We start from the raw sequence: 27,046 nt of genomic DNA on the forward strand, positions 1-27,046 counted from the left end.
CACTGAGCTTTATGCTATTTTAAAACAATACCCATCATCTTAAATGCTTCTCTAGCTAATGAGGGGCTCTGGAGTCCATCAGATGATGATGCCATTTCGGCAGCCGCAGCCCGGGCAGCCCAGGTTCGGCGCACGCACCAGAAGAGGCAGCAGCTTTCACTACTCGTTTAGGGTTTGGCTTTGTTCACTAGCAGATGTTTTGCTGTTGTCGTATTAAGCTTCTGCATTAGCAGATTATTTTCCTTAAAGCCACCAATAAATCAATGACAATTAACCCCCCTCCAAAGTCTCCAGATTGTGGGAAGTTTCTTGGCTGCTTGTTCCCTTTTCACGGAGCAGGGGGAATCCAGGAGCAGCCGAGCAGGCAGCCACGGGCTGGGGACACGGGCTGCAAAGAGCATCCCCTCAGTCCCCCCTCCCACATCAGCAGAGCCAGCGGTGGGTTTTAGCCTGGCACCTCCAAATCGGCATTCGCAGGGCTGCGCCAGAGCTACCGGGGGATCTCCCAGGGAGCGGGTCCTGGCTCTGTGCACAGCCACAACAAGCAGCCCATGACCTCAATTTTTTAAAAAATCCCCTTGGAAATTTCACTCTAAAGGAATGCAGCGCTGGAGGTAAACGATCCAGAGTTCATGGGCATCTCGCTCAATGGGACCCTGCTTGAGCTGGGGGTCGGACCAGGCGACCTCCAAGGTCCCCTCCAACCTCAACCATGATGTCATTCATTGATCCAAAAACCCAAAGCTGATCGCCAGCTCAGGATATACATTTTTATATGTTCCTTACATACACCCCCATATAATCATTTGTAGATATGTATTTAATTAGACAGAGACATGAGGGCCAAAAAGCCGTCTGTAAACAAGCAGAGAAATTAACTCTTTGCCGCTCAGCGGTATGAACAGCTCCAAAAAGGAGTGTGCACCAAAATCAGCAAAACTGGCCTCCAGTTGCATTAAGTAAGTCTGGGCATGCTCTGCTTATCTGAGCCTGCCACCCCCCTGGGCAAACCCATCCTGCAACAGAGGGCAGTGCCTCAAATCCCAGATTTCATCCCCAAATCCTGTCTCGATTTCGCAGGGACAGCTGGCAAGCCCAGTCTCTCCCGCCGCCTGCACCACTCTGCCGGAGCACCGCAAAAGCTGCAAGAGAAACCTGCCCCTTTTCCCCTAAGACTGCAACCTGCTTGCAAAGCAAAGGTGAAGACACCTCTAGGATTGCACCTAAACAATTCCTGTCCAAAAATCTGCAGCTGGAGGGATATTCCCACCTTTGCCTGCATTGCTCCTACCCTGGTGATTTTGGAGGGGGAAGATGCAAAATGATGGGGGGAGCTGAAAATGACCCCACTGCCCCAGGAGCCCTTGGCTGCAGCCAAGCTCTGCTGTAGCACAGACAAGGAAAAACTACATGGGAGTGAGAAAAAGCAGAAATATCCATTTTTTTAAATTTTTTTTTTTAAATCACAAAGGTGTCTGTCCCTCTCTGAGCAGCTCTCAGACATGATCCGCTGCCGGATTAGCGGACAGATGTCTTTAGAAAGAAATCAGGCTTTCTCCGCCGGCACACAGAGAGTGAGCTGAACAGCAGCCAACTTCAGGAGAAGCCATTTCACAGAGACGGATTTGGTGCTGATTTTCTCCCCAGCACCCTCTCTTCTTCCCCAGACCAGCCGCCTGCATTGGCACAATTCAGGAGGCAGAGGAAAGATGCCGCTCCTGCCTTTGCCGGTTGCTCGTGAGTGCCCGACACAGCACAGCATCTGTCCGGCAGCAGGTCCCACACAGAAGCTGGTTTTGCAAAAATGAATTTCAGTCTTTTTCTGGGGCCACGGGGCTGGGAATGACAGGATGGAGAGGGTGGAAGGAGGGTAGCAAGTGGGATTGGGGCTTAGGGAAGACCACCCTGCTCCCTTCGGTGCGAGCTCAGGGTGTTCCGCCCCAAGCCCGGGGGGGAAAAGTGCCACCAGGCTCCATGCTCACCCCATCCCCAAGCACCTGGGGAGCCCGTCCGCCCGCGGGGAGCCAGCATCCTTCCCGCAGCCGCTTCCCTTATTTGGTACTCAGGAGCTCGGATCCTGTACGGTTTCCAAGAAGTTGCCATGGTGATGAAATGTAACCCAGAATGATGTTTTTCTGGCTCTGTGTCCCTTCTCCTCTCCGCCCCGTCCCCCTCCTGAACCCAGCCTGGGTTTAGTGTTGCGCCAGGGATGGGGTGAGCATCCCTGCCCTGCTGCAGCAGCTCGCTGGGGTGCCCGGAATGCAGCAGCTCCCTCCCTGGGCCTTGAGGACGGGCAACTCCGAACACATCAGCTCTTGGCCATGCAGGGAGGAGCATCACCAGAGCCAGAACTCGAGGGGCTGTGACGACCCCAGCCCTTGGCAGGGATGGCTCAGACTTCCAGCTTGGTGTGCAAACAAGGATCATACTCTCCCCCAATTTTCCTCCCATTGCCCAGAACCTCGTTATCTGGTGGAGTAGTGGAAACTTGATTCAAACAAACACCATACAAAACCCACCCATGACCCAGCTTGCACCGGGACCATCCTGGGGATGTCATCAAAGGGGATCTGAAAATCAGGGCTCAGGGGAGCCTCGATGCTGTTTTCAGTCCCCCGGTGCCGCAGCCCGCCTCGGCCGGAGGAGCCCTCCCAGCTGGTCCCCCGCGGCAGTGGGACGCGTGCCCGGAGGTCAGGCGGCCTCAGGGACGCGGCTGTTCTCAGCCCCGGCGAGGGACAAGGGTGGCCTTGGGGTCACGTTCCCCATCTGTGGGATTCTCCCCCACTCCGGCCACGTGGGAGCCCGGCAGGAACGAGTGAGTCACGGCCGGCCCCGCTTTTTACCATTTATAGTCAAAGTGAGCACGAAGCCACCGCTGGGTCCCTGGAGAGCCCGGCTCCGGCCCCCGGAGCTCCCAGCCTGGCCCTGGCCTTTAGTATTTTCCTTTCATTCCCATTATCTCTGGGGTCATCTCAAAGGGGGTAACTGGAGCCCAATGGAATTTCATCCTGTTTCTGCCGAAATGGCCCGTGAACAGCCAGCACCTCTCCCCAGTGCCCCATGGGGACCATGCGGCTTTGCAGCCGCTCCCGGGACAGCGTGTGCGGGGCTGGTGCCACAAGACAGTGCCTGGGGGGCAAAACGTGGCCCCAAAGCAGCCAGGAAAGCAGCAGCAACAGCAGCGTGTGACTCTGGGAAGTGACGACCAGGAATTAATTCACATCGTCCTGCTGCCCTGGCTCACCCCAGCTCTCGCGCTCTGCGCAGGCTAGTCAGAGGGCTGGCAGCCCGCTGGTCCGAGGGCACCGTCCCCGGGAGCAGAGCAATGCTGTGGCCCCAAGAGGGAGGCAAGGGACCAGGTGACAGTGTCCCCCACCCTGGAGTTACCTGGGGAGTTGGGGGCTCTACCTTCCTCTTCTTCTTCTGATTCTGTTTGTTTGTCCTCGGATAGACTATCAGCATCTCCAGCCACCTGCGGGCAGAGAAAGCAAAAGGTGAGGTCTGTGCCGAAGGGCAGAGCGCAGGGATGGGAGCAAGCTCCCGCTCCACCATGGGGTGTAACGCAGCTTCCCACAGGCTGCGGACTCCAAAGCTGTTCCCCGCCACGGGTGGCTCTGACCACATTGCCCGGGGAGATGCTGCCTCATCCCACCTCGGGGGCAGGCTGCCTGCAAGCTCCAGAGACGGAGCATCCGCACTGCAACCCTAAGCCCAGCCTTCCCGGGTTTGGAACTTGGCCATAAGCACAACCCCGAGCTGGGGCTGGGCACATAGAGGAGCTCAGCTTCTCCAGCCTGGTCAGGGTCAACGTGGTAAACTACCCAGAAATCATCCCAGCCAGGTCCTGGGGGAAAAATGAGGCAGAAGAGGAGGGGAGGAGGGATGACCCCAGGGTGCTTTGGCTCAAACCCCACTCACTGCAAGAGCAAGGCCATGGCCAAGGCTGACGTGGGACAGGGATTTAAGGATCCTAAAAGACAGCCAAGAGGGACAGAGCCTCCAGCAGGACCTTCCTCCTTCAGCGATGCCAACACCCGCACATTGCACACAAAGTGCTTTTGTCCAAGAACGAGCAGTGTGAACTTGGCATTGAGAAGCACATCCCCTGCACAAGTCACTTGTATGGGGTACCCTCCTGGGCCCTCCTACTGTGGCCTGACGACCTGCCCTTTGATCTCTCTGAACTCCACAGGGATCCGTGGATCGCTGGGAAACATTCCTGCTTCAGACGTCCCTGCTTCCCTGTCCTGTTCCCCTCACTTCGCAAGCTGCTGCTGTAAAGCGTTTTGAGATGACCACATCAAGTGGGTTTTGGTTAAGCAATAAATGCCAGAAGCATGCAACGAACGTAAAACAAATTCTCCCCCGGCCAGGGAAATCTTCCTGTCGTGCTGCAACTGCAAATGAAACCCGCCTGGCTCAGACCCAGAGTGAGACTGTTTTGGGATGATTAATGCTTGCAGTCAGGAGCAAATGCGCTGCTTCGAAATCCAGCGCCGGGCCAATGAACTATAAATCAGCCCCACCTTGCGCTGCAATGCCTCTCCCTCCTGCGTGGTGGGCAGGACCGGCAACAAACGGCTGAGCTGCGAACCGGAGCGTGGGGAGAGGGAGCAGAGAGCCGGGCATGGGGGCTGGCCGTGTTTTGGTGCATAGCCATTGCTCCTGCCTTGGCTGGAGGAGAGGAACCAACTCCCCTGTGTCACGATTCCCCATGCCACGCAGGACAGGTCTGCCGGCCGGAGGTGGTGCTCGGAGGGGGAACCACCCATGCTCACATGTCTCAGTAGAGCAGGGAAGTTACATGTTTTCGTGCACTGAATCTGATCAAAATCCCAAGCTCTTGGTAGAAAAATGCCTATTTCAACCAGTATTTACCAAAACGAGGGAAGTCACAACCAAAGAAAATGCCTGGAAATAGAAATAATCTCAACAGAAAGCACTGACTCTGCTGCTGCCAGGGCTCGAGCAAGCAGGAGAGACCGTACCTCAGGAAGAGTGGCAAAGAGATAGTGCTTCATCCCTTCAACTTTCTGCTCTAGTTTCAAATGTCAACAAATTTTGGGAGGGAGGCACCAAGCTCCAGACATCCCATGTGGGAAAGACTCGCAGGTGAGCCGCAGTACCGTCACAGTCTGTCACTGCGTGCCGGTGGCTCGGCTCTCCCGCAGCTCTGCATCCTCACCAGCACCGGCTTCAACCCAAGCCAGCATGTGAGCGATGGGCGAGGACGTTTCTAGGTCACCATCCAACACCTGGAGTCAGAAATCTACCATGATTTGCTCATTTTAGTGGCCTAATCTTCAGTGCTGCTGAGCAACCGCATCCCGGCAGCAGGTGCTCCTATGAAAGATGACTATTTTAATCATCCTCAGAGATCAGATGCTCCACTGGGACCAAGGGGGTGGGCTGTATCTGTCCCCTCTGCCAGCCTGCCCACAGGGAGCGAGCGGGGCGAGGTGGGCGCTGTGAAGGTGAGTCCCAGTGAGGACAGGGTAAATGCAGAGCGGGCAGTCCCAGGAGGCCACGTCTGCCCGGGGACGGACGGAGACCGGAGGGCGTATGGCACTTGGGGTTGGACACATCAGCCCCGGGACTACAGGACCTGCCACTGGTGTGGGACAGGACCTGTGCCAGCGGGCTGGGTGCCTGATCGGATGCTGTCCTAAAAGCACCGTGGGGTCGTCCCGGCACCCATCGGCTCCAATCCCATCCTGGTGTTCACCCTGTGGCCAAGCTTCTTCCCCTGGCCAGTAAATAGCTGCTTTCTACTGGGGCTGAAGCTGGCATGGCCAGCCCAGGGTGCATCTGATGTTGACGTGCTCCTCTGAGCACCCCATGAACGCCTCAGCGTAGCTCAGCTCCCTCCCGGGGATAAGCGCCGCTGGGAGTGCTGTTCTGCGGCGGGGAGCAGGATATTGCCCAACGGCAGACAGCAAAACTGACCTGAAAATGGCAGCCTTCATAAGTAACGAGTGACTCAGGAGCATCTCAGCTCTGGGGCCTGGCCAAGGCTCCCAGCAGAGGCCGAGATTCCTTGAGCACTGGCCCTGAAAGGTGTCCGGCATGTTGGGAAGCCTCAGGCTCCAGCCCGGCACAACCGAGCATGGGCATTAGGCACGGAGCAAAGACTTGAATTAATCTGCCACGCACCGCCACAGCACCCAGCCTTAGGCAAGGTCCCGCCCGCCCTCCTCTTCCTCCCAGCTACGGGAAGAGCCCCGCAGCGGCTCGGCCCCGGACCTGCACTCACCCGCTGATGATCTCCTTGTTCTCGGCTCGGATGAAGTGCTCCTTCTCTGGCGTCAGGATGCACAAGGAGAATTTCTGCCCTGTCCGGCTCTCCCCGTCCACCACATCCGTGCACTGGTTCATGTTGATGGTGCCCTGTGGAAGCGTTGTTGGCTGCAAGGGGAAGGAGAAAGGAATAACGTTTAAGGAGAGAATGGCAGCTGAGTGCAGAGTTGAGCCCTAGAACTTCTCCTGGTGGACACCAGGATCCTACACACCAAGATATCTGCCCACAAGTACCCAGGCCCACCCGAGCGCCGTGCCAGCACACAGCAAAGCCCTGTGCCGCACATCTGAGGACACAGACCAGCAGGCATGACTCCTGCCAGCCCAGTCCAGCCCAGTCCAGCCCACCACTGCCAGCAAAACGCTTCTCCCACGCCAAACGCCCAGGGAAGGATGGCTGCCCCGCTGCAGCATGGGGACACCGCGGCAAGGCACTGAATTTACAGCTGCAAACCATCTGGGGTGGCACATGAGGCACTGGGGTGGCAAAGCAACAAGGCCCCACTGCCCTCCGCACAGGATGGCTCAGGCACTAGAGACAGACAGACAGACAGACACACGTGCCAGGTTTTTCCCCTTCAAGTTAACAAAACATGGGAGTTTGCCAGGGAGGAACCGCAGCATGGAAGGGACCTCGTTTGTTTGATGGGCTTTGCAAACACAGTGTCACCTCCTGGCCCCCTTGCTCCGAACAGACACAGCAGAGTGGGACAGGCTGAGGTGGCCTGAGGGGACGTGGAGGGACCCAGAGGGGTGTCAGCACTGATGAGAGCTGACAGGTCCATCTGGAGCGGTGCCGGCTCATCCGATTACAGCGCGGCCACCCGCTCCCGGTACATGGCGCCCGCAGCCCTCCCTCCCCGAGCAGCGATGCCACGTCTCCCCCATCCCCAGCCTGCCTGCGCCCCAGCAGGCTCGGTGACACTGGGGTGTCCCCCCGCATCCCGGCACGAAGCTGCACCTGGGGCATAAATATGGGGTGGAGGGACCCCTCCAAGCTGCCAACAGCACCGAAGGAGCACCCAAAGCAGCCCGCGGCCACCTCCTCACCCCACCAAAGCCTCGTTGTGCCCTCCAGATAGCTGGGCCAATGGAGAGGTGGATTTTTGGCAGATGCTGTTAAGGCTTTTACCATGGAAACTGGCTGCCCTGCCACTAAAACCCCTCCAAAAGCAGCCTGCACCATGCAAAAAAGGGGCAACTGGGGAGAGCTCGATGGCCCCAGCCTATGACTTCAGGAAATTCAGATCAGTCCCCCGAGGCGCCTGGTTTACCCATCTGCGGGCCGTGGGAAATAGCCCCTTCCCCAGGAAAAGGGCTTTCCCTGAAGCCATGTCCCCGGGCAGGAGCATACTCTGACAGCCCAGGGGTGGCACGGAGCTGTCACAGGCGCTGCAGTATCGGTGCCCAGCACGGGCGCACAAACGGGACCGGTTGTACATCAGGGACACCAAAACCTCCTCTTTTCCTTCATGGAAACCAGCGTCAGCATCCACAGACCCCCAAGGGAGGGAGGGAAAGCAAAGCCAAGCCCAGACCCCCGGCACGGCGCACGCACGGCCGCCTGCCCTGCACTGCCGTGGGTAGTCGGCTCCTAAGAGGATTTTTTGTCTTAGATAACAAAAATAAAACCCCGCTTTCCGGGAGCTATAAAAGGCCAACGGAAAAACTTTCTCCTGCTCCAAGCGGAATCTTAGAAACGTTTTTGTCTCACTGGCCTTTGGCACAGCCAAGGCCTCCAGGATGTAAGGTCTGGGTTCGACCCCCTTCCCCACCCAGAGCATTTTTGCACCAGGGAACACAACCACGATGGGGGAAAAAGGGGATGAGGGCAGCTCCAGGAGGGAGTGCTGGTCCCTCACGGGGAGCCTGGGCCCCTCGGTCCCTCTTGCCACAGGCACCCCTCGACTCCCTGGGAGGCCCCTCAGGGATTTGGCGGGGAGCAGGCACAGGAGGAGAGGAGGAGACGGCTCCCTGCACAACTCGCCTGCTCTTATCCCTCTTTAACCCCACGGCAGCATTCGGGGCAGCTTCCCCCGCTGCTCACACCCGGCCCTGACCCAAGCGCGCCTGGAGCGGAGGAGCCGGTTTGGGGCCCCCGCACCGCCGGGCCAGCCCTGTGGTTTTGCTGCGCGCTCCTCCTTGCGAGGGTGAACTGGGGCAGCTCGCACAGCTCGACGCGTGGGTCCCCGTCCACCACCACGCCTCCGAGCCAGGACACGAGGAGAGGGGCTGCAAGCAAAGCTGGGACTGTCCCCCCTGCATCGGCAGCCGGGGACGGGACGGGCACCAGGGACGAACCCTCCAGCCCACGGCAGCCCCCTCCACCCCTGCACCTCTCGGTAGCAGATGAAACCTGATGGACCAGCAGCCTCGCTCACTCGGGATGTAAATCCCTTTACCCCGTTTATTTCCTTCCTTGGAGGCAGCACAGGGCCTTTGAAGCAGAGCGAAATGCAAATGGCGCCAGGTGGAAACGCGCACGCACACGCACATCTCCACCGAGGAAAAGAACAGTGCTCGGGCAGCACGGCACCCCGAGAGCACATCGAAAGCGGCCGGGGAGCCCCGGCGGCGGAGCTGGCGACGGCGCACGACTGCTCTCCCCAGGAACCAGGAGAAAAGGGAGAGCCCTCGCGTGCCGAAGCTGTGGGCCAGCGGCGTGGGAGCAGGGGAGATGGGAGAGGGTCTGCAGCAGGGGACGAGGACACATGGACCCCTCCCTGCCTCTCAGCACCCGATTCTGTGCTGGGGGGGTTCTCAGAGCTGGGGATCCCCGGGGAAGGACAAGCAGAGCTGGTCCCCGGGCTGATCCCAGGGCAGGTGAGGACTGCATGGCTCCGGCAATTGGAAAGGAATAAATAAATGCAGAAGCAGGGAGGTGTTATACAGCAGAGACACCAAAACAATAACAGGGCTGGGACTTCAACCAGCCCTTTGAAGAACAGATGCTTTGATACAAGTTGAACCCAGCGTCAGACCCCAGGGCCACGGGGAGGCTTTGTGTCCGGGTGAGGCAGGACTGGATGCTCAGGCTCCGGCTCCGGCTGCTGGCTTCTGCCAGTCCCCACCTTGGGGACAGCCCCGTCCCCAGGCGCTGGCCCTGCCTTGCCATTTCCCATGCTGCTGTCAACAGGATGGAGCACACAGCTACCCCGCACATAGATCCAGTGCCGGGGTGTGTCTTTTAAGGGGGGGGGAGGAGGAGTGGAAGCACAGCAGGGTGCACCGGCGGAGGACACAGTCACGGGCACCATCACAAGCAGCAGCTCTCAGTGCCACCGGCCACCTCCGGCCCGGCAAACAGAGCAGCCCCCCGTTGCTCATCGTGTCCCGGCATGGGGAAGACGGCACCCACACCATATGAGCAGCTACAGCTCTCCACGCTGCCAGTATCAGCAGAGGAACCATAGCCAAGAAACAATCACGTTGCTGTTTCCCTCTGGTATGACAGATCCATATTTACACACACACACACACACACACACGTGCTTGCAGCATCCCCCTCCATACTACACAAAGCCTATAGTATGCTCTCCTCCTCCTCCTCTCCCTTCCTGGGTGCCCAGGAGGTCAGTCATGCCATGCTCTTCACATCCAGAAGCCGAGCAGCCTCCGGACAAGATGCAGGGACCTTCGGATGGGCGCTCTCAGGATGGAGAGCCCAGCAGCATCCCCCACCTTGGACAGTGGAAAGGAGGGGAAGAAAGAATGGGGACCTCTTACAAGCCTGAAAGAAGAAATCCCAGTTGGGGCATTGCTGGGGAGACCCAGGTGCTGTGGCAGGAGGATGCACAGTGCTGGATGCTCCATGGGCGATGAACTCCCAGGCGCAGGGGCTGATGCTGTAAATCAACAGGGATTGTCTGCAAGAGTCCCTCACTGCCAAACAGTTTTGCAGGGCTGAGGTAGAAATACAGCATTATTTAGATTCAAAAATTTCCGAATTTTCTCCAAGTACCTTCCCCATCATTTCTAATACGTGTGCCTCGTAGGAGCTCGATCCAAAATACAACAGAGCTTCGCTCAGCAACTGCATGCAGTATGTTTTCTGAGCAGGTAATGCCACGGTCAAGCTCCCGAGGAGCAGCTCTGCCACTGCCTTGGTGGGACACAGCCAATGCCCACGCCATTCTCCAGGGCTATTACACAACGTGGGTTGATGAAATCTGGAACACAACCTTTAAAGAAAGGCGATGGGGCAGGGGGAGGAGGAAACCAAACAAAAGGGACATTTTACTTTCTGCCAAGAACCAGGAGGGGAAGGAAAAAAAAAAAAAACCAACCCACAACCATTTGTCTATCTCGCATGGCGGGCTGGTTGCCTTGGCACCGGGGCCCGGCCGTCCCGGGGGAGAGATCGTGGCTCTGCCATCCCGCTTCGCTGCGACGCTGCAGGGGAAGGGCTCGTGCTCCGGCTGGCTCTGCCCCGGCTCCCAGCACCGCCCCAGAGCAGCAGTGAGCCCACGGCGCCTGGGGAAGAGACATCCACGCTGCCTCGATAAATGCTTCTTGACAAATGTTAATTCTCCCAGCTAAAATATTCATGAGGGTGGCTGCCGACGAGCACGCTGCTCATTTGCAGCACTCTTGAGTACTCTGCAAAGGCAGCTGCTGTGTTTGCTAAAAGCTTCACCCATTCCCGGTGCCCAGCCTCGGCTGATCATGGTGCTGGAGGCAGGATGCAAGCGGGATCTTGGCTGGGCTGCAGCGTGGGAGGGGGCAAGACTCCGCTGCCCCATCACCACGGGCACATCAGGGCAACAAGGAGACAACCATGTCTTGGGCAAGGGCAGCAACGCAGCTTGGACGAGCGGCTCCCGGCACCAGCGCGGCACAGGGAGCCCGCGCCAGCGCCGCCTCCACCGTTCCCACCCAGGGGCCATCAGCAAGAAAGCACCAACTCCTCGAAAAGTCACAGGGAGCTCCCTTTTCAGCCGTGTGAGGCTACGCACAGCCCCCCTAAATCCCAGCTGGGGATGCACCGTGCACGCACCGGGGCTCGCACTGCCGGAGGGCTCAGCCGGGCGCTGCTGCTGGGGCGCTCAGGCTGCCGGTGCCGGCGGGGTGGCCACGGTGCGCCTCGAGCTGCCCAGGCGCCGGGCAAGCTGGGCTGGCACAGTAGCAGGGCTCTAATGAGCCTTTTAGGCTTCCTGCCACTAGGCACAAGGCTGTCGATACAGCCACAACGCGACCGGAGCTCTGCGGCGGGCAGATTTTATTACCCTTATAGATCGTCTAACAGGCTGAGCATCCTGGATTTGTTAAATTAGACAAAGGCTTTTGAAAATGACCTCTGCGGGCTCGCAAAGGATGGGCTGGAGCAGTCACCCACCGAAGGGGAGCAGAAGGCTGTGCTCCTCCACCCCACAGCTCCCTGCAAGCAGGAGCACTGCCCCATCCCTGCCGTCCTCACAGCAGCTCTCTGCTCCCCCCGTGCCATTCAAGCAGGAGGCAGGTATCTTTTCTTGGCCACCTGAACACACCTTTCCCACCTGCAGCCTTCCCGTATCAGCGGCTACTGCTCAGTGAAGCCACTGAGAAAGCTCCTGCTTGCTCGGGCCGTGCACCAGGCAATAGAAAAGCAGGTTTTTACCATGGGCAAGGGAATGCAATGGAGGTATCAAGCAACACGCATCCCCCTGCACCTCTGCACGCACCCCTTGTGCCCTGTGCAAGAAACAGGGGAAGATGCCCCTAAATCTCACTGCTGCTTGGACTCTCCAGCCAGCCAGAAGTCTTCCACAGACGGAGGCACAAAGCAGTGCTCTGCAGATGTGGCCTCGGCACGTGCCAGCGTGGCTCTGCACCGGCAGCAAACCTGGCTCACCGTGCCACCAGCAGCCGCCCTGCGCCAGCGCGAGGAGGGGCCAGGACACCTGCAGAAACACCCTCCTGGTTGCATAAATGCCGTAACGCTTCCCCCCGCTCCACCACGCATTTCCCCACCGTTGGCGCCTACTTGGCCATCGCGGGCACCAACAGCCGGCTCTTGACATTTGTTTTGCCGGAGGAGCTCCCCACAGCCCCAGGTCACCCACCCCAAGGAAGCGGCTCGGGGAGGTGGGCTGGGAGGACGGGTCAGCAAGCCCCACGCACGCCCATCCCTGCACGCCGGGCCGCTGTGGAGCCCTCCCGAGCCTCTACCAGGAGAGAAAACATCATCAGCTCCACTTTCACCCGGGGGAAGGAATTTTCATCCCCGGGAGCAGTTTGGGGAGGGGGTGAAGTGCAGGGGCTGGGCAGGAGAGTTCAGCCAGGGGCCGCTTTCAAGCGGAGTCGGTGTTTACATCCACAGACAGCGAGTCTAAACACCGAGCGAGCAGCGAGCTGGCCGCGAGCTGCCTGCGCGCTGGACGTGAGCGGGCCGTGAGCACCCCCGGGCTCCTCTCCCACCCAGCGAGGCGTGGGCAGCACCCGTCCCGGAGGTGCCCAGGCAGCAAGCTTGGGGCCACGCATCCCATCCGCAGCCCCGTCCCCACGGGCGCCCATCCGGGGAGCGCGTGTTGGCACGGAGCGAGCCCGTCCGGGGCTGCGCGGGAGGCTGGAGCTGGCTTGTCTTGGCCTTATATGGCGATTTTCGCGCCGCTCTTGCAGCTCCCAGCTGCTCCCCACCCCAAAGCGGGGTCGGGAGCTGGCAGCCAGGCCTAGCCTGCCTCCTTCCTGTTAACCTCTTTCCTGCTGAACGGCCTCCGAGGGGTCCACGCATGACGGGGATGGCTGTATCCTGTCCTGACACCACTGCCCGCACCAGGCAGGGAGGGTCAGCAAAGCCGGTGGTGGTCACCAAGTGGGTGCAACCACCCTCGGCGCTGGGGCCTGACCCTCTGGGTCCTCGGCAGCATCCCCAAATCCAGGGAGCCCTGTGGGGGAGCTTGCACCCACACACACGCACGCTCCGCGTCCAACACTGCTGGAGGGGGAAGAGGGACAGAAGATGCAGAGAACATCAGCACCATGATGGGAAGAAGAGTAAGAGGGGGTCAAGGGGCCACTCCAAGCCGCCATACCGGCTCTTTGGGGACCAAAGCAAAAGCCCAGCATTGCACAGGCACTTCTGGGCCCGCCATGCTGAAGGCACCATCTCACAGCCCTGCAAACCCAAGAGTTATTATTCTCTCTCCGGGATTTAAATGCATTTAAAATGCAAAATGTCCTCCTCCCCTCCTAGGAGGGGGGTGGGAGGAATACGTGATAACGGATCCGACCCCATCTGCTTGCAGCTGCCAGCGAGGCATCTTCCCCGCTCCCTGACGCGCAGGCACAGGAGCTACCCAGCCAAAGGGGAAGCAAATATCTGCAACGTTCAAGCGAGTTGTCATGGTAATCAGCCCGACGGCAAAAGCCCAGCGAGACGACGCGCCGGGACAGTACGCGCAGCGAGGGACCGGAGCTTGCTGCAGGGACCGTGGCAGATGAGTTGCCTGGAGAGGGAAACACAGTCATTTGGGGGCAGGACGGAAAGGCGGGCTTGATTTTTGCATCTTGAGATTTGAATTTTAAATTGCACTGTTCCAAATTGGCCTTGTCAACTTTTATTCTCCACCCACTCGGTGTAGGAGACAAGTCCCAGTCGGTCCCTGCAGCATGCGCTCACCACCACCTCTGTGCACACCGGCTCGCACGTCCCTCCCCAGGAGCAAAGGGCTTCACCAGAACATCAGAAACTACATCCCCATAGCAGGACTTCTAAGGTTACCTGCACACAGAGATGGTCACAGGCACAGCGATGCCAATTTTGGAGACAGCTCAGGAGGTGGAAAGCTTGGATCAAGCAGGATGGTCTCCACCCATGTTGGCCAGGCACCCAAGCCCTGTTCAATCACAGCTGGACCTGGATTTCTGCTTCATGGGGGTGAGGGAAACAGCTCAAGCATCTGCCTGGGCATCGGCTGTGCTGGCGGGCTGAAGCCGAACCGGGGCAGGCTCTGCCCAATGGCCCAGGCTGGTTCTGCTAACCAGTCACACCAGGGCTGAGGGTGCTGCACTCCAGAGACCTTTCACTTTTGAGCCTAGAACTGGGTAGAAAAACTGGCGAGAGGGGCAATGCCCTTGCTCAGGATCCTTACGGCAGCTATGAAAAGCTGTGAGAGACATTTAAGTGAAAAGGGCTTCCCACCTTGGGAAAAACCTGAGGAAATGAAGCCAGCACAAAGCTCCCTCGCTGCTTGATTTTGGAGCCAGTTTTCTTGCAAAGTGGGAAAACAACTGCAGTTGATGTGGGCTTCAACATTATTTACAGCATGAAGTGCTGCTGGAATGACTCCCAAGGTCTTCTGTTCAGCACAGCTCTGACCTAAGGGCAACTCCCACCACGGCCAAGGGCCACCCGAGGTGCCACCACCCTTGCAGCACGGAGGCATGCTGCAGAGTGCACAGAAAGCGGGCACTGGCCGTGACGTACGAGGCCACCCCACTGCATGTGGCACCCCAAATCGGAGGGTGTGGAGAGACTCGGAAAGATCCACACTAGAAATCTGGGAGGAGAGAAGGGGCTGTGGAGGGAGCTGCTGCTTCTCTCTTCTCTGAACCATCGAGGATGAGCATGGCCAAGGGAAGAGCCACCCAAGGAAAGCAGCAAATTAAATCAGTCAAAGCCCCATACCTCCCTAAGGGAATCCATCTCCCCTCCAGCCTAGAGGGGAAGGAGGGACAGGTCTCCTGGTTTCCAGCCATCCCACCACCTCTCCTGCAAATGCACCCAAGCAGAGGTATCAGAGCAAACACACAGCAACAGACCAAGCCATCGGCACCGTCACAGCCGTGCAAAGCCACCTCTGACAGCCGTCATCTTGAGCTCTGGGTAATTTAAGGCCCGGCATTACACTGGCTCAGGAAGCACAGTGAAGCGCACACAGAGCAAGGTGAAAAACGGCAAGTGACTCCCACAATGAAAGAGTAAATAAAATAGCAAGACATTTTCTGGTGTCTTAGTAGAAAATAAAGAAAAGAAAAAACTTCCAGTTCCATATGAACTAGAAGTCTTCATTTTTTCACTAGAACACAAAAACAAAAGAAGGAAAGCACCACCTCGCAATGGACAAAGTTAGCAGAAGCCTCTTAGCAAAGCTCTGTTGAACACTCTCACAAGACACAGGCTGAGACCCACTCAAACCAACTCCATCTGACCAGCTGACCCAATGCTGTCCCGCAGGGTCACAGCCACGGTTTCTCCCCGGTTTGGCTTCTTTCGAGCTCAGCTGAACTGAAAATTTGCTCGGCAGATTTTGCTTTACAGCGGGTAAAGGCAATTTATCTGCGGTCAACACTCTTCCCACCCCACCAGGCGTACACAGGTCACCCTGCACTGGCCTGCTCTCCCTCCTGCAGGGAAATAGCAGGCTCCAGTCCGGCTGCAGCAAAGCAGACACCAGTTATGTCCCACGCTGCGTATCTCCTGCAGGAGCCATGCAGTACGGCCCTGCCACTGTGGTGGGGGTTCCCCCAAGCCCCCACCTTCACCCCTGAGGACTGTCAATGGCAGCATCTTGTACCAGTGCTCAACGACTGCAAATGAGGTGAGGACAACCCTGGAGATCAACAGCACCAGATTTTCAGGAGGCTCCGGCAACTCCCACGGGTGCAGATGCTTCAGCGGAAGTTCTTGAATCCAGCCAAATTAGCCTGGAAATCTCATTACTTCCCAGCACTGCTCTTATGAGCTTTGCAGAGCTTCCTGCCGGGCTGGGAATACCACACGGCTGGGCTCCCAGGGCCCTCGGGGGTCTGCAGTTGGAGGTGCAAGGGCCAACCCAAGCAGAAGAGGTTGGGTTGGGTTGGATTGGCCAACCAAGCAGCAGCCGCATCCTGCACCCTATGCCTCACCCCTATAGAAAACCCCATACCTGCTCTGCTCTGCATTGCTCCCAGCAGCTTCCAAGCTGGGAACTCTGCAGACCTTCCCAGAAGCTGAGGTGGCAGCTGGAGAGCGTTTTCCAATTTTTGACCATTGGCCATTCCACCAAATGGCACAAAATGGGAGACGTTTTGGCCAAGAAAGGCAGTTCCAAGGAGAAAAGCTCCCAAAAGGCGCACATGGCTGTTGTGGGGCAAGGAGACCTCCCAGCAACAACTCGAGCTGGGCTTTGCTGCCACATGCAAGGTGTGATGGAGGCACCCGCGCAAGCAGCAGAGTCGTCCTGGCTGGGCAGGCACTGCCATGTCCAAAGGCAAGTGGCACCCAGGGCGAAAGTGCCTTGAGCACCTGCCACAGCAAGGGACAAAGGCTGGGAATAACACACCAGGCTGCCAGAGCCGTCCCCGTGTCCTGGGGGAGCAGCATTTTCTCCCTAAACCTGCTGCTCCCATCTGGCTCCTGCACTTGCAGAGGAGTTCAGGGAGAGGAGCGAGTTCACGACCGGGAGCTGCTCCTGGGAGCAGTCCCCGCAACCTCTCCTTTGGGAGTAGCCGTTCAGCCCCAGTGGAGAGGAGAAATCTGGGGCTGGTGCACCCGAGGGGGACGACCTCAAGGAGGTTTCTCCTTCTGCCATGCCTGGGACAACAGCCTTCACCCCCCACAGCGTCGGCCTGTGCATGGCATTAACTGCCCATGCAAACCAAACATCCCCTTCCTCCACACATCTGCTCCGTCCATAACCCTCGCTGTCCCTCCCCTAATGGGAAAGCAGCCAGAAAAGTGAACCAAAACCCTAATTATATCCCAGTAGCTCCCCAGCGCCCTGGTGATCTGCTGTGACTTTGTCGATGTGGTTGTGGGAGGGCTGATGGAACCAGGAGGAAAGGGCCAAGGCTGGCCACGCTCCAAAAGCCCACCCTTTCTCCCCAGCCGCGGCATTGCAACGGGCAGAAATCCCGTGCAAGCTCGCGGTGCTGCCGGGACATGTTTAAAACGAAGCTGCGCTCCCATCCCCTCCACCGCTTCTCCCCAGGGACCCTGTCACCCACAGCAAAGGAAACACTGTGAGCGTCACCATATGGGGAGACCGAGAAGAGAGCGGTGACAACCGTGGCTGCTGCAAGAGCAGCCCACAGCCTCACTGCAGGTCCCCGGGGGCACTGTTTGGCCATAAAATCATGAAGAGCCACAGCTACAGCACCTGGACACAGGGCGTGCAAGAGCGGGGAGCCCCGGGATCGCATCCCCGCGGCCCCACAGCGAGGGGTGCAAGGGCAGCGGAGACGTGGCATGGCCCTGGGGTGCACGCCAAGAAAATATGGGGAAAAAAAACCCACCCTGCCCGGTAGGTGAGAGCCTTCCCCAGCTCTCCCCGGCCCCGCATGCAGCACCTCTGCCCCAGGGACCTGCTCTCCCTTAAAAGCAGAAGAGGTCACAGAGGAGCCGCGCTGCCGCGGCGGGTGGCAGGGTACAAGCCACATTAATGGACGCAGAAAAATCAGCCCTGGGTCCGGGGGCAAGGAGGGGAAGGGTAACGTCAAGTTGCTGCGCACATGATTTACGGTAATTTTAACTTCCAGCAAGACTGACTGGCTGTTTTATCTTGTCGCCCACTCGCCGTCAGACTTCGGTGACTGCAGGAAAGAGCCTCTTCTGCAGCTTTGAAGGGACCGGGCAAAATAAAAAGGTCTTACAAAATACCTGTTAGCAAAAGCACATTCACACGCTGTTACCTGGTCCAGCATGAGAGAGAAGCAGTATTTTGCTGGCATTTTTTTCTACCTTATATATCTTGCAGCTCATGATAACTCGAAGAGCAAGACCAGTAATAAAACCTGCCTGGCAATTCTCACTTTTCACCAGAAATGCCTCAAAACAGCGCAGACAAAAGGTGGAAGACTTCTGCAAAAACTCTGCATTCAGTAACCCTGAGAAAAGCCGTTCACAAAACCTCACTGAAGATCTCGGCTTGTCTCCACACAAGTTTTAACCTGAAAATGTCCCTTTTACAGCCTCCAAACCTGATGAATAATGCATGTCCGGGATAAACCAGAAATATAATATTCACTAATGCTTACCGTAACAGAGAAACAAGGACTGCGAATAAGTAATGTATTAACCCCAAACCATGTTGCTGCTTGAACAGAGTGCACACCTCAGCTTTCGGCCCCAAAAACACCAGCGGAAAGTTTGCTCTTGAGCCATGGCAAAAACATGCTGAGGGCTGGCTGAGACCCCCCGCTCTCATCACACCTCCAGCGCAAACAGGCCTTGTCGTGGACTCTGCGAGATGCTGGTGAGGGGACTCCCCCCACCACCTGCATCAAGAGCAAGGCTGGGAGCTGCCAGCCTCCTTCCTCCTCCTCCTCCTCCTCCTCCTCCGGGGCTGCAGCCACCCCTGCTTTGCCAGGAGGAGGGTGGCGGTGGGAAGCCCACAACCCTGCGCTTGCCCACGGCTCCAGCCGCTTTCTCAGGCATTCCAAAATTTGGCTGGAGCCTCTTTTTGCAGCACCGCCCCCCGCCCCCCAGCTGGACGCCTGCCTAATTGCGTATTTATTTATTTCTGCATTTTCCCAGCTCCCCGTATGCGCTGGTGTGGGGCGGAGGGAAGCCAAAGCCGGCTCCCAAGGCAGACCCAAAAAAAACCCAGGGGGATGCAGCTCCCCCCATTCCCCAAAGGCCGGGAGGAAGCTGGGAAGCGCGGGGCTGGCCGGGAAGGGGGTGGGAGCAGGGGGCAGGAAGGGGGGACGCCGGCGGCATCGCCCACCCCCTTTGCTTTGTGCGCACGCTTGGGGAAATTAAAAATAGCTGCGTCCAAAGCGCGGCTGCAAGCGCCACAAAGAGCGTGTGGAGCAGAGGCAGCTGCGAGCTATTTGCTGCCCCTGGTAATCGGCATCTCGGCTTGCAGAGCCCCCCCGGACCCTCCAGCCCCTTCCTCCCCAGCCAGAAGCCGCCGCTGCCCTTTTCCAACCCACTTATGTCACGTCAGCAATCAATGAACGCAGGATCTCCGCCAGGGAAAAAAGGGGGAACACTTTGATTTCTGGAGCAGCTTTGCTGCCTCGTTCGATTCACGCCCTCGTCCTCCTCTCCGAGCTGGCACCGAGGGTTTTGCAGCACCAAATCCCACCAGGCGAGGCCAGGGTACCCCATGCCGCCCGGCAGAGAGGGGGACAGGGATGCGCCAGCCACCGGGACGCCGCTTCTTCTAGGGATTCTTTTATCCAACAAGAAAAGGGGTGCTATGGCCCAGTGTTATCCAGCCCGTAGCCCCCAGCCAAACCTCAGCTGGTGGCCCTGACAGGGCTGGAAAGAATGAAAACCAACCCCGTCCCCACCACCACCGCGCGGTGCAGCTGGCAGGTATGGGGCTGTGCGCAGGCAGCTCGTCTCACACCGCCGTCCCGGCACCAAGCAACAGTGGGACAAAAAAAAATGGGGCTGGTTGGTTGTGGCTCTGTGGACGGGCACGGCCACCCAGGGGCCGGGGGATGCTTGGGAGCCCAGTGCTGCCCCGGTGTGCAGAGAGCTGGGATCGGGCACCCACCGAATGCACCCACCTCTGCAGCCCCTCCCTCAGCTGCCTGCAGGGACGACAGCAGGGCTCCCACTGCCTTCGTTTCAAACGCTCCATCAGCAAGAAAAATGGGGGGGGGGGAAGAAAAAGCAACTGGAGCAACTGCCCGTAGTAAATACCAGTGCTACCATTTGCCACTCGCCGCTGCGGTATTCGGGGCCGTTGCTGGAGCGCTGTGTTTTGTTAGATGTTCACGGCGCGGCGGGACGCGGAGGAAAGGCAGGTCCCAGGCCACGCGTGAGGCGGAGGGTGGGAACGCCAGCCGGGGCCCAAAGGGCTTGGGCGAGGGTAATCGCACGCTCGGCAATTAGCTGTGTCATTTCACTACCTGCTCTGACATCTTCACTGCTAAATGCCGTTAGAGGTGGGTTTGATTTCTGCTTTAACGTTTTACCCGGGATCACGATTTTTCTTTTGCCGAGAGCCTGCAGCCAGGCTGGAGGCCACGGGTTCGGATTTCCAGAAGTCATGAAGAAGAAACTCCAGCTGCCACAAGCGCCTGTATCACTCTGTCTCCCGTAAACTAGATAAATGCAATTTAAAATCCAGCTCATTTCCCTCACTGCTCTTGCACACGTCTTCTACGCAGGCGTCTTTGCTAGGTCTCAAGAGATGGAGGCGTAGGGAAAAAGCAGAAAGGACAGAGCCACTTGAAGCTGTTCTCGTTGCTCAGCCTAAGAGCGATTCCAGCTTTGGGCTCACCCGCAGAAGACAATAGGGGCTGTGTTGTTTCCAGGAAGGAAGCACCTGGGCCAGGTCACCAAAGCTGCTCGTTCATTAGGAGGTCGCTGGCTGTAGCAAGCTCTCCCAACTCCGCTTTGCCTTCTGTTAACTCCCAAACCTCCCACCACGGACTGCTTCACACCAGGGCCTCTCCCGCGTGGGTCCTGCAGGCACCGACTGCCCTTCTTGGGGGCTGGGACATGGACATCAGCATCCTCCATCCATGCTCGAGAGACATGAGCAGAAACTGCCAGCTTCATCCGCCTAAGCTCACAGTAAACTCAGGCGCTTTTGGTGCCCCAGCAATGGTCCCTGGCCATGGACCCAGGTGCCAGGAGCGGTCCTGGAGCCATCCCTGGAGGAGCCCTTCCCTGTTCCTTTCTCAGCCCTCATGAACAGCCTTTCTGCATCTCAGTGGTTTTACCTCCCCAAACACCACACTAAACCAAACTGGAAGACGTAACATAGAAGAAGGTAGGGTAGGGAACCATTCATGGAGGTGCCCACAGGTGTCTTGACAGCAGGGCCCACCTCCAGCAGCATCAGGGGCCAGACAGAAAAGACATGAACACCCCCTGAAGCCACCGTTATGGGATCCCTGCACCCAACCCCAGTAAACAAAAGGACACCGGATCAGCATCAAGCAAGACATTTATATTAGGAAGACCACAAATTAAGATCTGCATATCCTCCCAAACCTGGCCAAGATGCTTGGTCCTGGCTTCAGCAATGTCCTGAGGAACGAGTTCCCAGGGCTCCCTGTAGCTTCATGGATTTTTTTCCCCCCAAAAAGCAGTATTGAAAATTAAACAACAAATACCTCAAAGTTCTCCCAGCTCTGTCGGGAACCACCAGCACCTGTGCCATCTCTACATCTCCTGTAGAGCATCACACAGATGTGCTTTGTCCCCTCTCCCTCGCACCCTGACTTCAGGTGTCCCTCTCCTGCCCAGCTCTCCTGGAGGAGAAAGGATCACTGCTCCCCAATTATTCCCAACATGTCCTTATTTCTACTGAAGCATCTTTGAGATATGCACTAAACATCCCAGGGGAAAACCTCCCCACAGATCATCTTCCACCCCGCTCCCCACCAAACCAGTTATCTCCCCAGCTCTGCTGCCTGCCACTGCCCATCACTGCCGTCCCAGCGGGATCACATCCTGCATGATTTCCCATCCACACCATGACCATGAATCCAGGAGCTCCTGGATGGAGCCATTTCCCTCCTCCATTGCATAAACTGGTGGGGCACAACCACCAGCATTCGCCGAGGTGACGCACCACCTCGGGACCGTCGCAGGATGTGGCCATGCAAGGGTCCTCCACTGGGATCAAACCGAAAACAAGAGGAGCCGGGAAGAAAGTTCTCCGACTTCAAGACCAAGTCAGGCCCACACTCTGGAAAAAAAATCTGGGATGGGGGTCCCTGTCGCTGACCGAGCCTCACACAGCTGCTCCCCTCCAGCCTTGGTGTTTCAGCTTGCTTTAAATTTGAAACGCGCTTTGATTCAAGCCAAAAGCTTTTTATGCTAAACAGAAACTGAAAGTCTTGAAGATCTGTCAAACAGAGGCCCTGGCAAAATTGTGTCCATGGCGGGGAAATGCCAGGGATGAGGGGAACAGGGGTTTGCAAAGCCTGGTGCTCCCGTGGAGGAGGGGACTGGGAGGGCTTGGAAACACTTAAATAGCAAAACTGGTGGAAAAAGTAAGGACAGAGAGGCCAGGATGTTTAAGGTTCATTTTTAATCCTTGCCAGTGAATTTCCATTCTGTGCCAAGACTGAAGTAAACTGCTTTGATCTGAAAAGGAGGAGAAAAACACATGCACAGATTCTTGGCTTCTTGAAACAATATAGATGACAAAGGAGGGAACTACGATGAAAATTAACATGGTGCAGCTCTGCTGACAGTGACGTTTTAAACTGCCCCTTTCTTAGAAATAAAGAAGATTTTGGAGGGGGATCAATCAGGAAACAGTAATTACACATGCCTACACATCACAGCATCGTTGGGCATGCATCCCTCCCTCCCTCCCTCTGATTCCCCACCGGCAGCCACCGACGCTTACACCATTCCCCTTTTTTACCCATTTATCAATTCCTTCGGTTTGCGCAGCCAGGAGCAGGGCCTGGGGCCGTGCGGGGCTCCAGATGTGACCCAGCAGCCCCCTGTGCGGTGCCAGACCTCCCACCTCCGAGCTGGCCTCTCTTCTCCTATTTATACACCCGGTCCAGGGGTCCCGGCGCTCCCCTAACCATTGCCAGATGCCGGGCTGGCCTCGCTCTCCATCCCACCCCGGTCCCACCAGCTCCCGGCTCCCTCCTGACCGTCGCGGGCTGGAGCAGGGATGCCCGCTCCGTCGTACTGAGGTTAACGCTATTACGATCCGCCCGAGTTCCTGACTTAGGAGCAGGACTACCCCGGGAAGGGTCTGCAACACCACCGCGGAAGATGCAACCACTCAACCCCATACGCATGAGCAAACTCTGGCACGGAGGCGGCTGACAACTGGTTTAAGCATCCTCTTAGACTCCCCCCAAACAGCGGTCTTAATGTGTCATGTGTGTGTGCCCCCCTCTCCAGTTTTAAAAAGGAACTTGACTCGAGCAAATAAGGGGTAGGGTAGAGTCAGGGCTCACAGCCCATCCTCACGCTTCGCCCCGCCACGCTGGAAGGCGCCAGACATGGTGCGAGGCCAGTTTGTTGGGAGAAGGACATGTCGTGCCTGGGGATGCTCCTCCTGATCTCCCATGGGGGAGCTGGGAAAGCCCATCCAGAAGATGCTCTCACCTCGGGGTTAAGTTATCCACCACACCAGGAACTCTGAGATGCTCCCAGGTGAGTCTGAATTTTGTCCCATATCCACAAAGAAAAAAAAAAACCCAAAATGAATAGTCTTAGGCAGCCACCAAAAGGAGGCCTGGGATGATGGGAGAACACCTCCAGGGAGGACGCACCCCTCACTGGGGGCAAGTGCCAGCACAAATGCCAACCTGGTATAAATCCCAGCCCAAGGGAAGTGGCAGAGGGTAAACTACAGCACAGAGACTAGGCCTGGCCCACGGACACGTAACGAGTCATTAAGCAGCTGGGCTGGAGATCCAGACCCTCATCTCTGACCTGCTCCAGCCACGGGGCTGGATCCGTCCCCAGGCAGTGCTGAGGCCATCGCCCACCTGCAGGTCCAGGGAGGGACGGGACAGCGCAAAACCCCAAAACATCCCTGCAAAACCCCTCCTGCACACCCACTGCCTCCCCACTATGTTCCCACGCAGCAGGGCTCTATTTATAGAGACCTCGGTCGCTAATTATAGATCGCAGCAATGAAAACAAAAGGAGGCAAATGCTCTGCACTTGCCACTCTCTGGCTCCAACCCCTTATCTCGGCGCTATTTTTGTGGCAGCTCCCATACCTCAACCAAAACCTCCCAAACTGCCCCAGCACCGTGGTGCGGGGGGGGCTCTCCCACTGCAGCAGCACTGGTTTCGCTGGGGACCGCAGGGCGTTTAACCAGGAGCACTGAGACCTTGCACAGAGGCTGCAGCCGCCAGCACCAGTTTGGGCATCTCCCTCTGGACAGAGCGCGCCGGGACGCAGCCACGGGCAGGCAGCAGCGAGGGGAGGTTCCGCTCGCCGTCCTGGCACGGGTCCCCCCCTTGTCCCCTCGAGTGACTGAGCGTGAGCCCTCCCAGGGCCGTTTCCACGGGCTGAGGACTTTATCCTCCCTAGTTTCAAATATGTAGTATATATAAGTATAAAAGGTCTAAGCTCTTTGGGTGACTCTTCCACCTCCAAAACAAGTCTCTGGCTTGCATTTGCCTTGGCTTAGGGGTTTTGGCAGGCTTTAGTCTCACACTCTGTGCAACAGGGAATCGGGGAACGTATCTCTTGGGAAAACCAAGGAAGTGCCACAGGACTGAGGAGCACACAGGGACAAATGTCCTCGGACACTCGCACCGCAGCAGCTCGTCCCCAAGCCTGTCTCCAGCTCCCTGCCACCATCTTCCCTGCCTTCCCTCAACTCAACATAAGAGCCGTTTTGCCATCCTCCAGCTGCTGTGGGGAAACGTCAACCCCTGTACATCACCCAGCCCAGCATGGAGGTTTATCAAATGGCAGAAGCAAGCCAGTGCCGAGGGGCAATCACAGTGCTTCAGCATGGAAGGCAACCCCGAGCGATCCTACAACCTCGACATCTACCCGCGGCTGGGAGGGAGGAATTTCTGCACGTCTGAACAGGCTCAGCTTGGCCAGGGCTCGGCAGAGCCGGGAACGGCTGCTGGCACACTCCCCACAGAGGGCAAGGGGATGCGCCCCGCCTGGCATTCCCCAAGGCCAGGCAGGCTCTGGGCACCGGCACAAGGCTGGGGCCGCTGGCAGGAACGGCACCCCGTGGGAAAGAGGGAGACCCCAGGGAGCGAGTCTGGCGGCTCGGGGATGGAGGTCCGTAGCCTGTGCACGTCCTCCTCTTTGCAGAAGTTGTGCCCAACTGGTTTGGGTCGTCAGAATGAAAATATAGCAGAAAAGGGACAGACAGAGGGAAGGATGGACATACGGAAAGGCGGCAGCCAAGCAGGAGCACAGACTCGGGATCAGCTCGGGGACACCCATGGGCAGGTTGATGCCTGCTTGTCCCACCTTCAGCTAAGGGCTTTCCATGCCCAAAATGCTCCAATCCAACACCAGACTTGACCCATCCCATGGCAAAAGGCTCCTGTGCCCTAGGCTGGCCCATCACATGGCCTCTGTGCCCTGCAGCACCAAGACCTCTGGGGACCCCCGAGGTCTCCCTTGCCTGCGGCCGGGCTGCAAGCTGCCCCTGCACACCCCACTGCCCTCCAACCTGCTGGGAGCAAGACGGGGCATCTCCCTGGCCGGGCACAGGAGCATCCCCGCCGCCAGCGCCAGCCTGGGGCTTGCTTCCCAAGCCCACCTCTCCCTCCCCTCCTGCTTTTAGGAAGAGCAGAAATTGCCAAACCCACAAAACTAATGTCTAACAGGTTCAAGGCAGAGCAATTCAATCCCTACTTGCAACAGCCTGGGAGGTCTCCGGCCAGCTGCCGCCCGGCTCCCGGCACGCTGCAGAGGCCACCCCTGCGCCGAGGCCCCCGTGGGACCCCCACCCAGCTCCCAAAAGGGGCAACTGGGGCACACTGGGGGTAGACCATCCCCGCATAGGCTGCAAAGTGGATCCCCCATGCAAAACACAGCGTCCCTGCTGTGCGGAGGCACCTCCAGGGCGAGGTCCTGGCCCCATTCCTCCTTCCTGACCCATGGAGGTTGCGGGGACACGGCAAGGAGCTGGCGCAGCTGCAGGGGTGAGGAGCTGCAGGCAGGGAGCAGGTGAGCACCTCAGGGGAGAAACCGGTGCCCCCCAGCAACCCCAGCCAGCAATGCTCACATCCCCCATGGGGACATGTCTGCTGACAGCCTGACCCAAGTGCCACCAGTCCCCTCTAGTGACACCCAGCACTAAGCGATCACAGCCTGATGCTGTGGGACAGTGGCAGTGGGTCCCAAACCGACCAGAGCCGTGGCACCCTCTGAGCCACGCTTTGACCATGCCCAGGCAGGAAAGCTCTACCACAGCTGAGCCCCGATGTGCTCAACACACTGCACCTGGCCGCTCCCCCCAGGCCTCCCCTCCTCACACAACACCAGCATGGGCACTTGGTTCTGACGTACAAGGGCTTGCTGTGAGCCTGGTGGTCCTGGGATCAGGGTCCTGCTCGAGCAGAAACCTGCCCTGCAGCAGGCACGGGTTACCCCTCGGGACCAGCAGAAAAGCTGTGTGGGGGTTACCGGACCCCCTGTAAACACAGCCTCCCGGCAGGCGCGGAGTGAGCCCAGCTCTGCCGCAGGGAACGGGGCGAGGGCAGGACTGTGCAGGGGCATGGCGGGCTGCCGGAGGGGGCCCTGGTCCCACCAGCAGATGCGGAGGGGTCAGGGACTGGCGGTTTGGCAGAAAAACAACTTCCCCCAAGGTCAAGTGGAGGACACACCACAGGTCACGTTCCCACATGTGGAAGAAGATGGTCCCTGTCTGTCTCTCCTCAGCCCCCCAGTCCCTCTCCTGCGTGAGTGGAGCGGCACCAAACCCCCCCCTTTCCTCCTGCTCGGGGGCTTCTCCTCCTGCCCCAGCCCAGCCAGCGCAGCAGGGGATGCTCTGGTGCCGCAGACTGGAAGGGGACCGGTGACACCTTTAGCAGAGCCGGTGCAAACAGCAGCGTGGATCCCACGCAGTGATGTGCTCTGCAGAAAGGTCAGGAGGGTATTTTTACACCACATGTCAGACCCCGAGGAGGAAGAAGCTGCAATCATCTCCTCCGTCCACGGCCATGGCTGGACCGAGCCCTCCTGCCCTCCTCCTGTGGGACCCATTGCACCATGAAGGGCCATGGTGACCACACGTCCCAGTGCCCCGGCCCGGCAGTGCGCTGCTGGGTCAGAGCTGTCCCATAGGGCACACAGGGCTGGATGGACACCACAAAGAGGGTGTCCAGGACCAAAGAGGGTCCCATGGGACCACCATGGGTCCACCCATGCTGCACATGTGCATGCTCCCTTTGTTTGTATGTTTGGGTTTTTTTCTT

The 27,046-nt window shown here is 58.1% G+C and overlaps 1 protein-coding gene across 2 annotated transcripts in view; it reads right to left on the bottom strand.

Moving 5' to 3' along the window:
- MPRIP (myosin phosphatase Rho interacting protein) overlaps positions 1-27,046 on the bottom strand; it is a gene marked incomplete at its 3' end in the record, with an annotated part of 81,688 nt that overhangs the window by 38,879 nt on the left and 15,763 nt on the right. For both annotated transcript variants that reach the window (XM_082006605.1, XM_082006604.1), the window contains exons 4-5: positions 6,254-6,405; positions 3,388-3,472 (exon numbers count right to left, since the gene is read on the bottom strand). In XM_082006605.1, coding sequence (XP_081862731.1) covers positions 3,388-3,472; positions 6,254-6,405 — 237 coding nt within the window. The remainder of the gene's footprint in view (positions 1-3,387; positions 3,473-6,253; positions 6,406-27,046) is intronic.

This window comes from Phaethon aethereus, assembly GCF_964289735.1.
Source record: "Phaethon aethereus genome assembly, chromosome: 15".
Classification (NCBI taxonomy): domain Eukaryota; kingdom Metazoa; phylum Chordata; class Aves; order Phaethontiformes; family Phaethontidae; genus Phaethon; species Phaethon aethereus.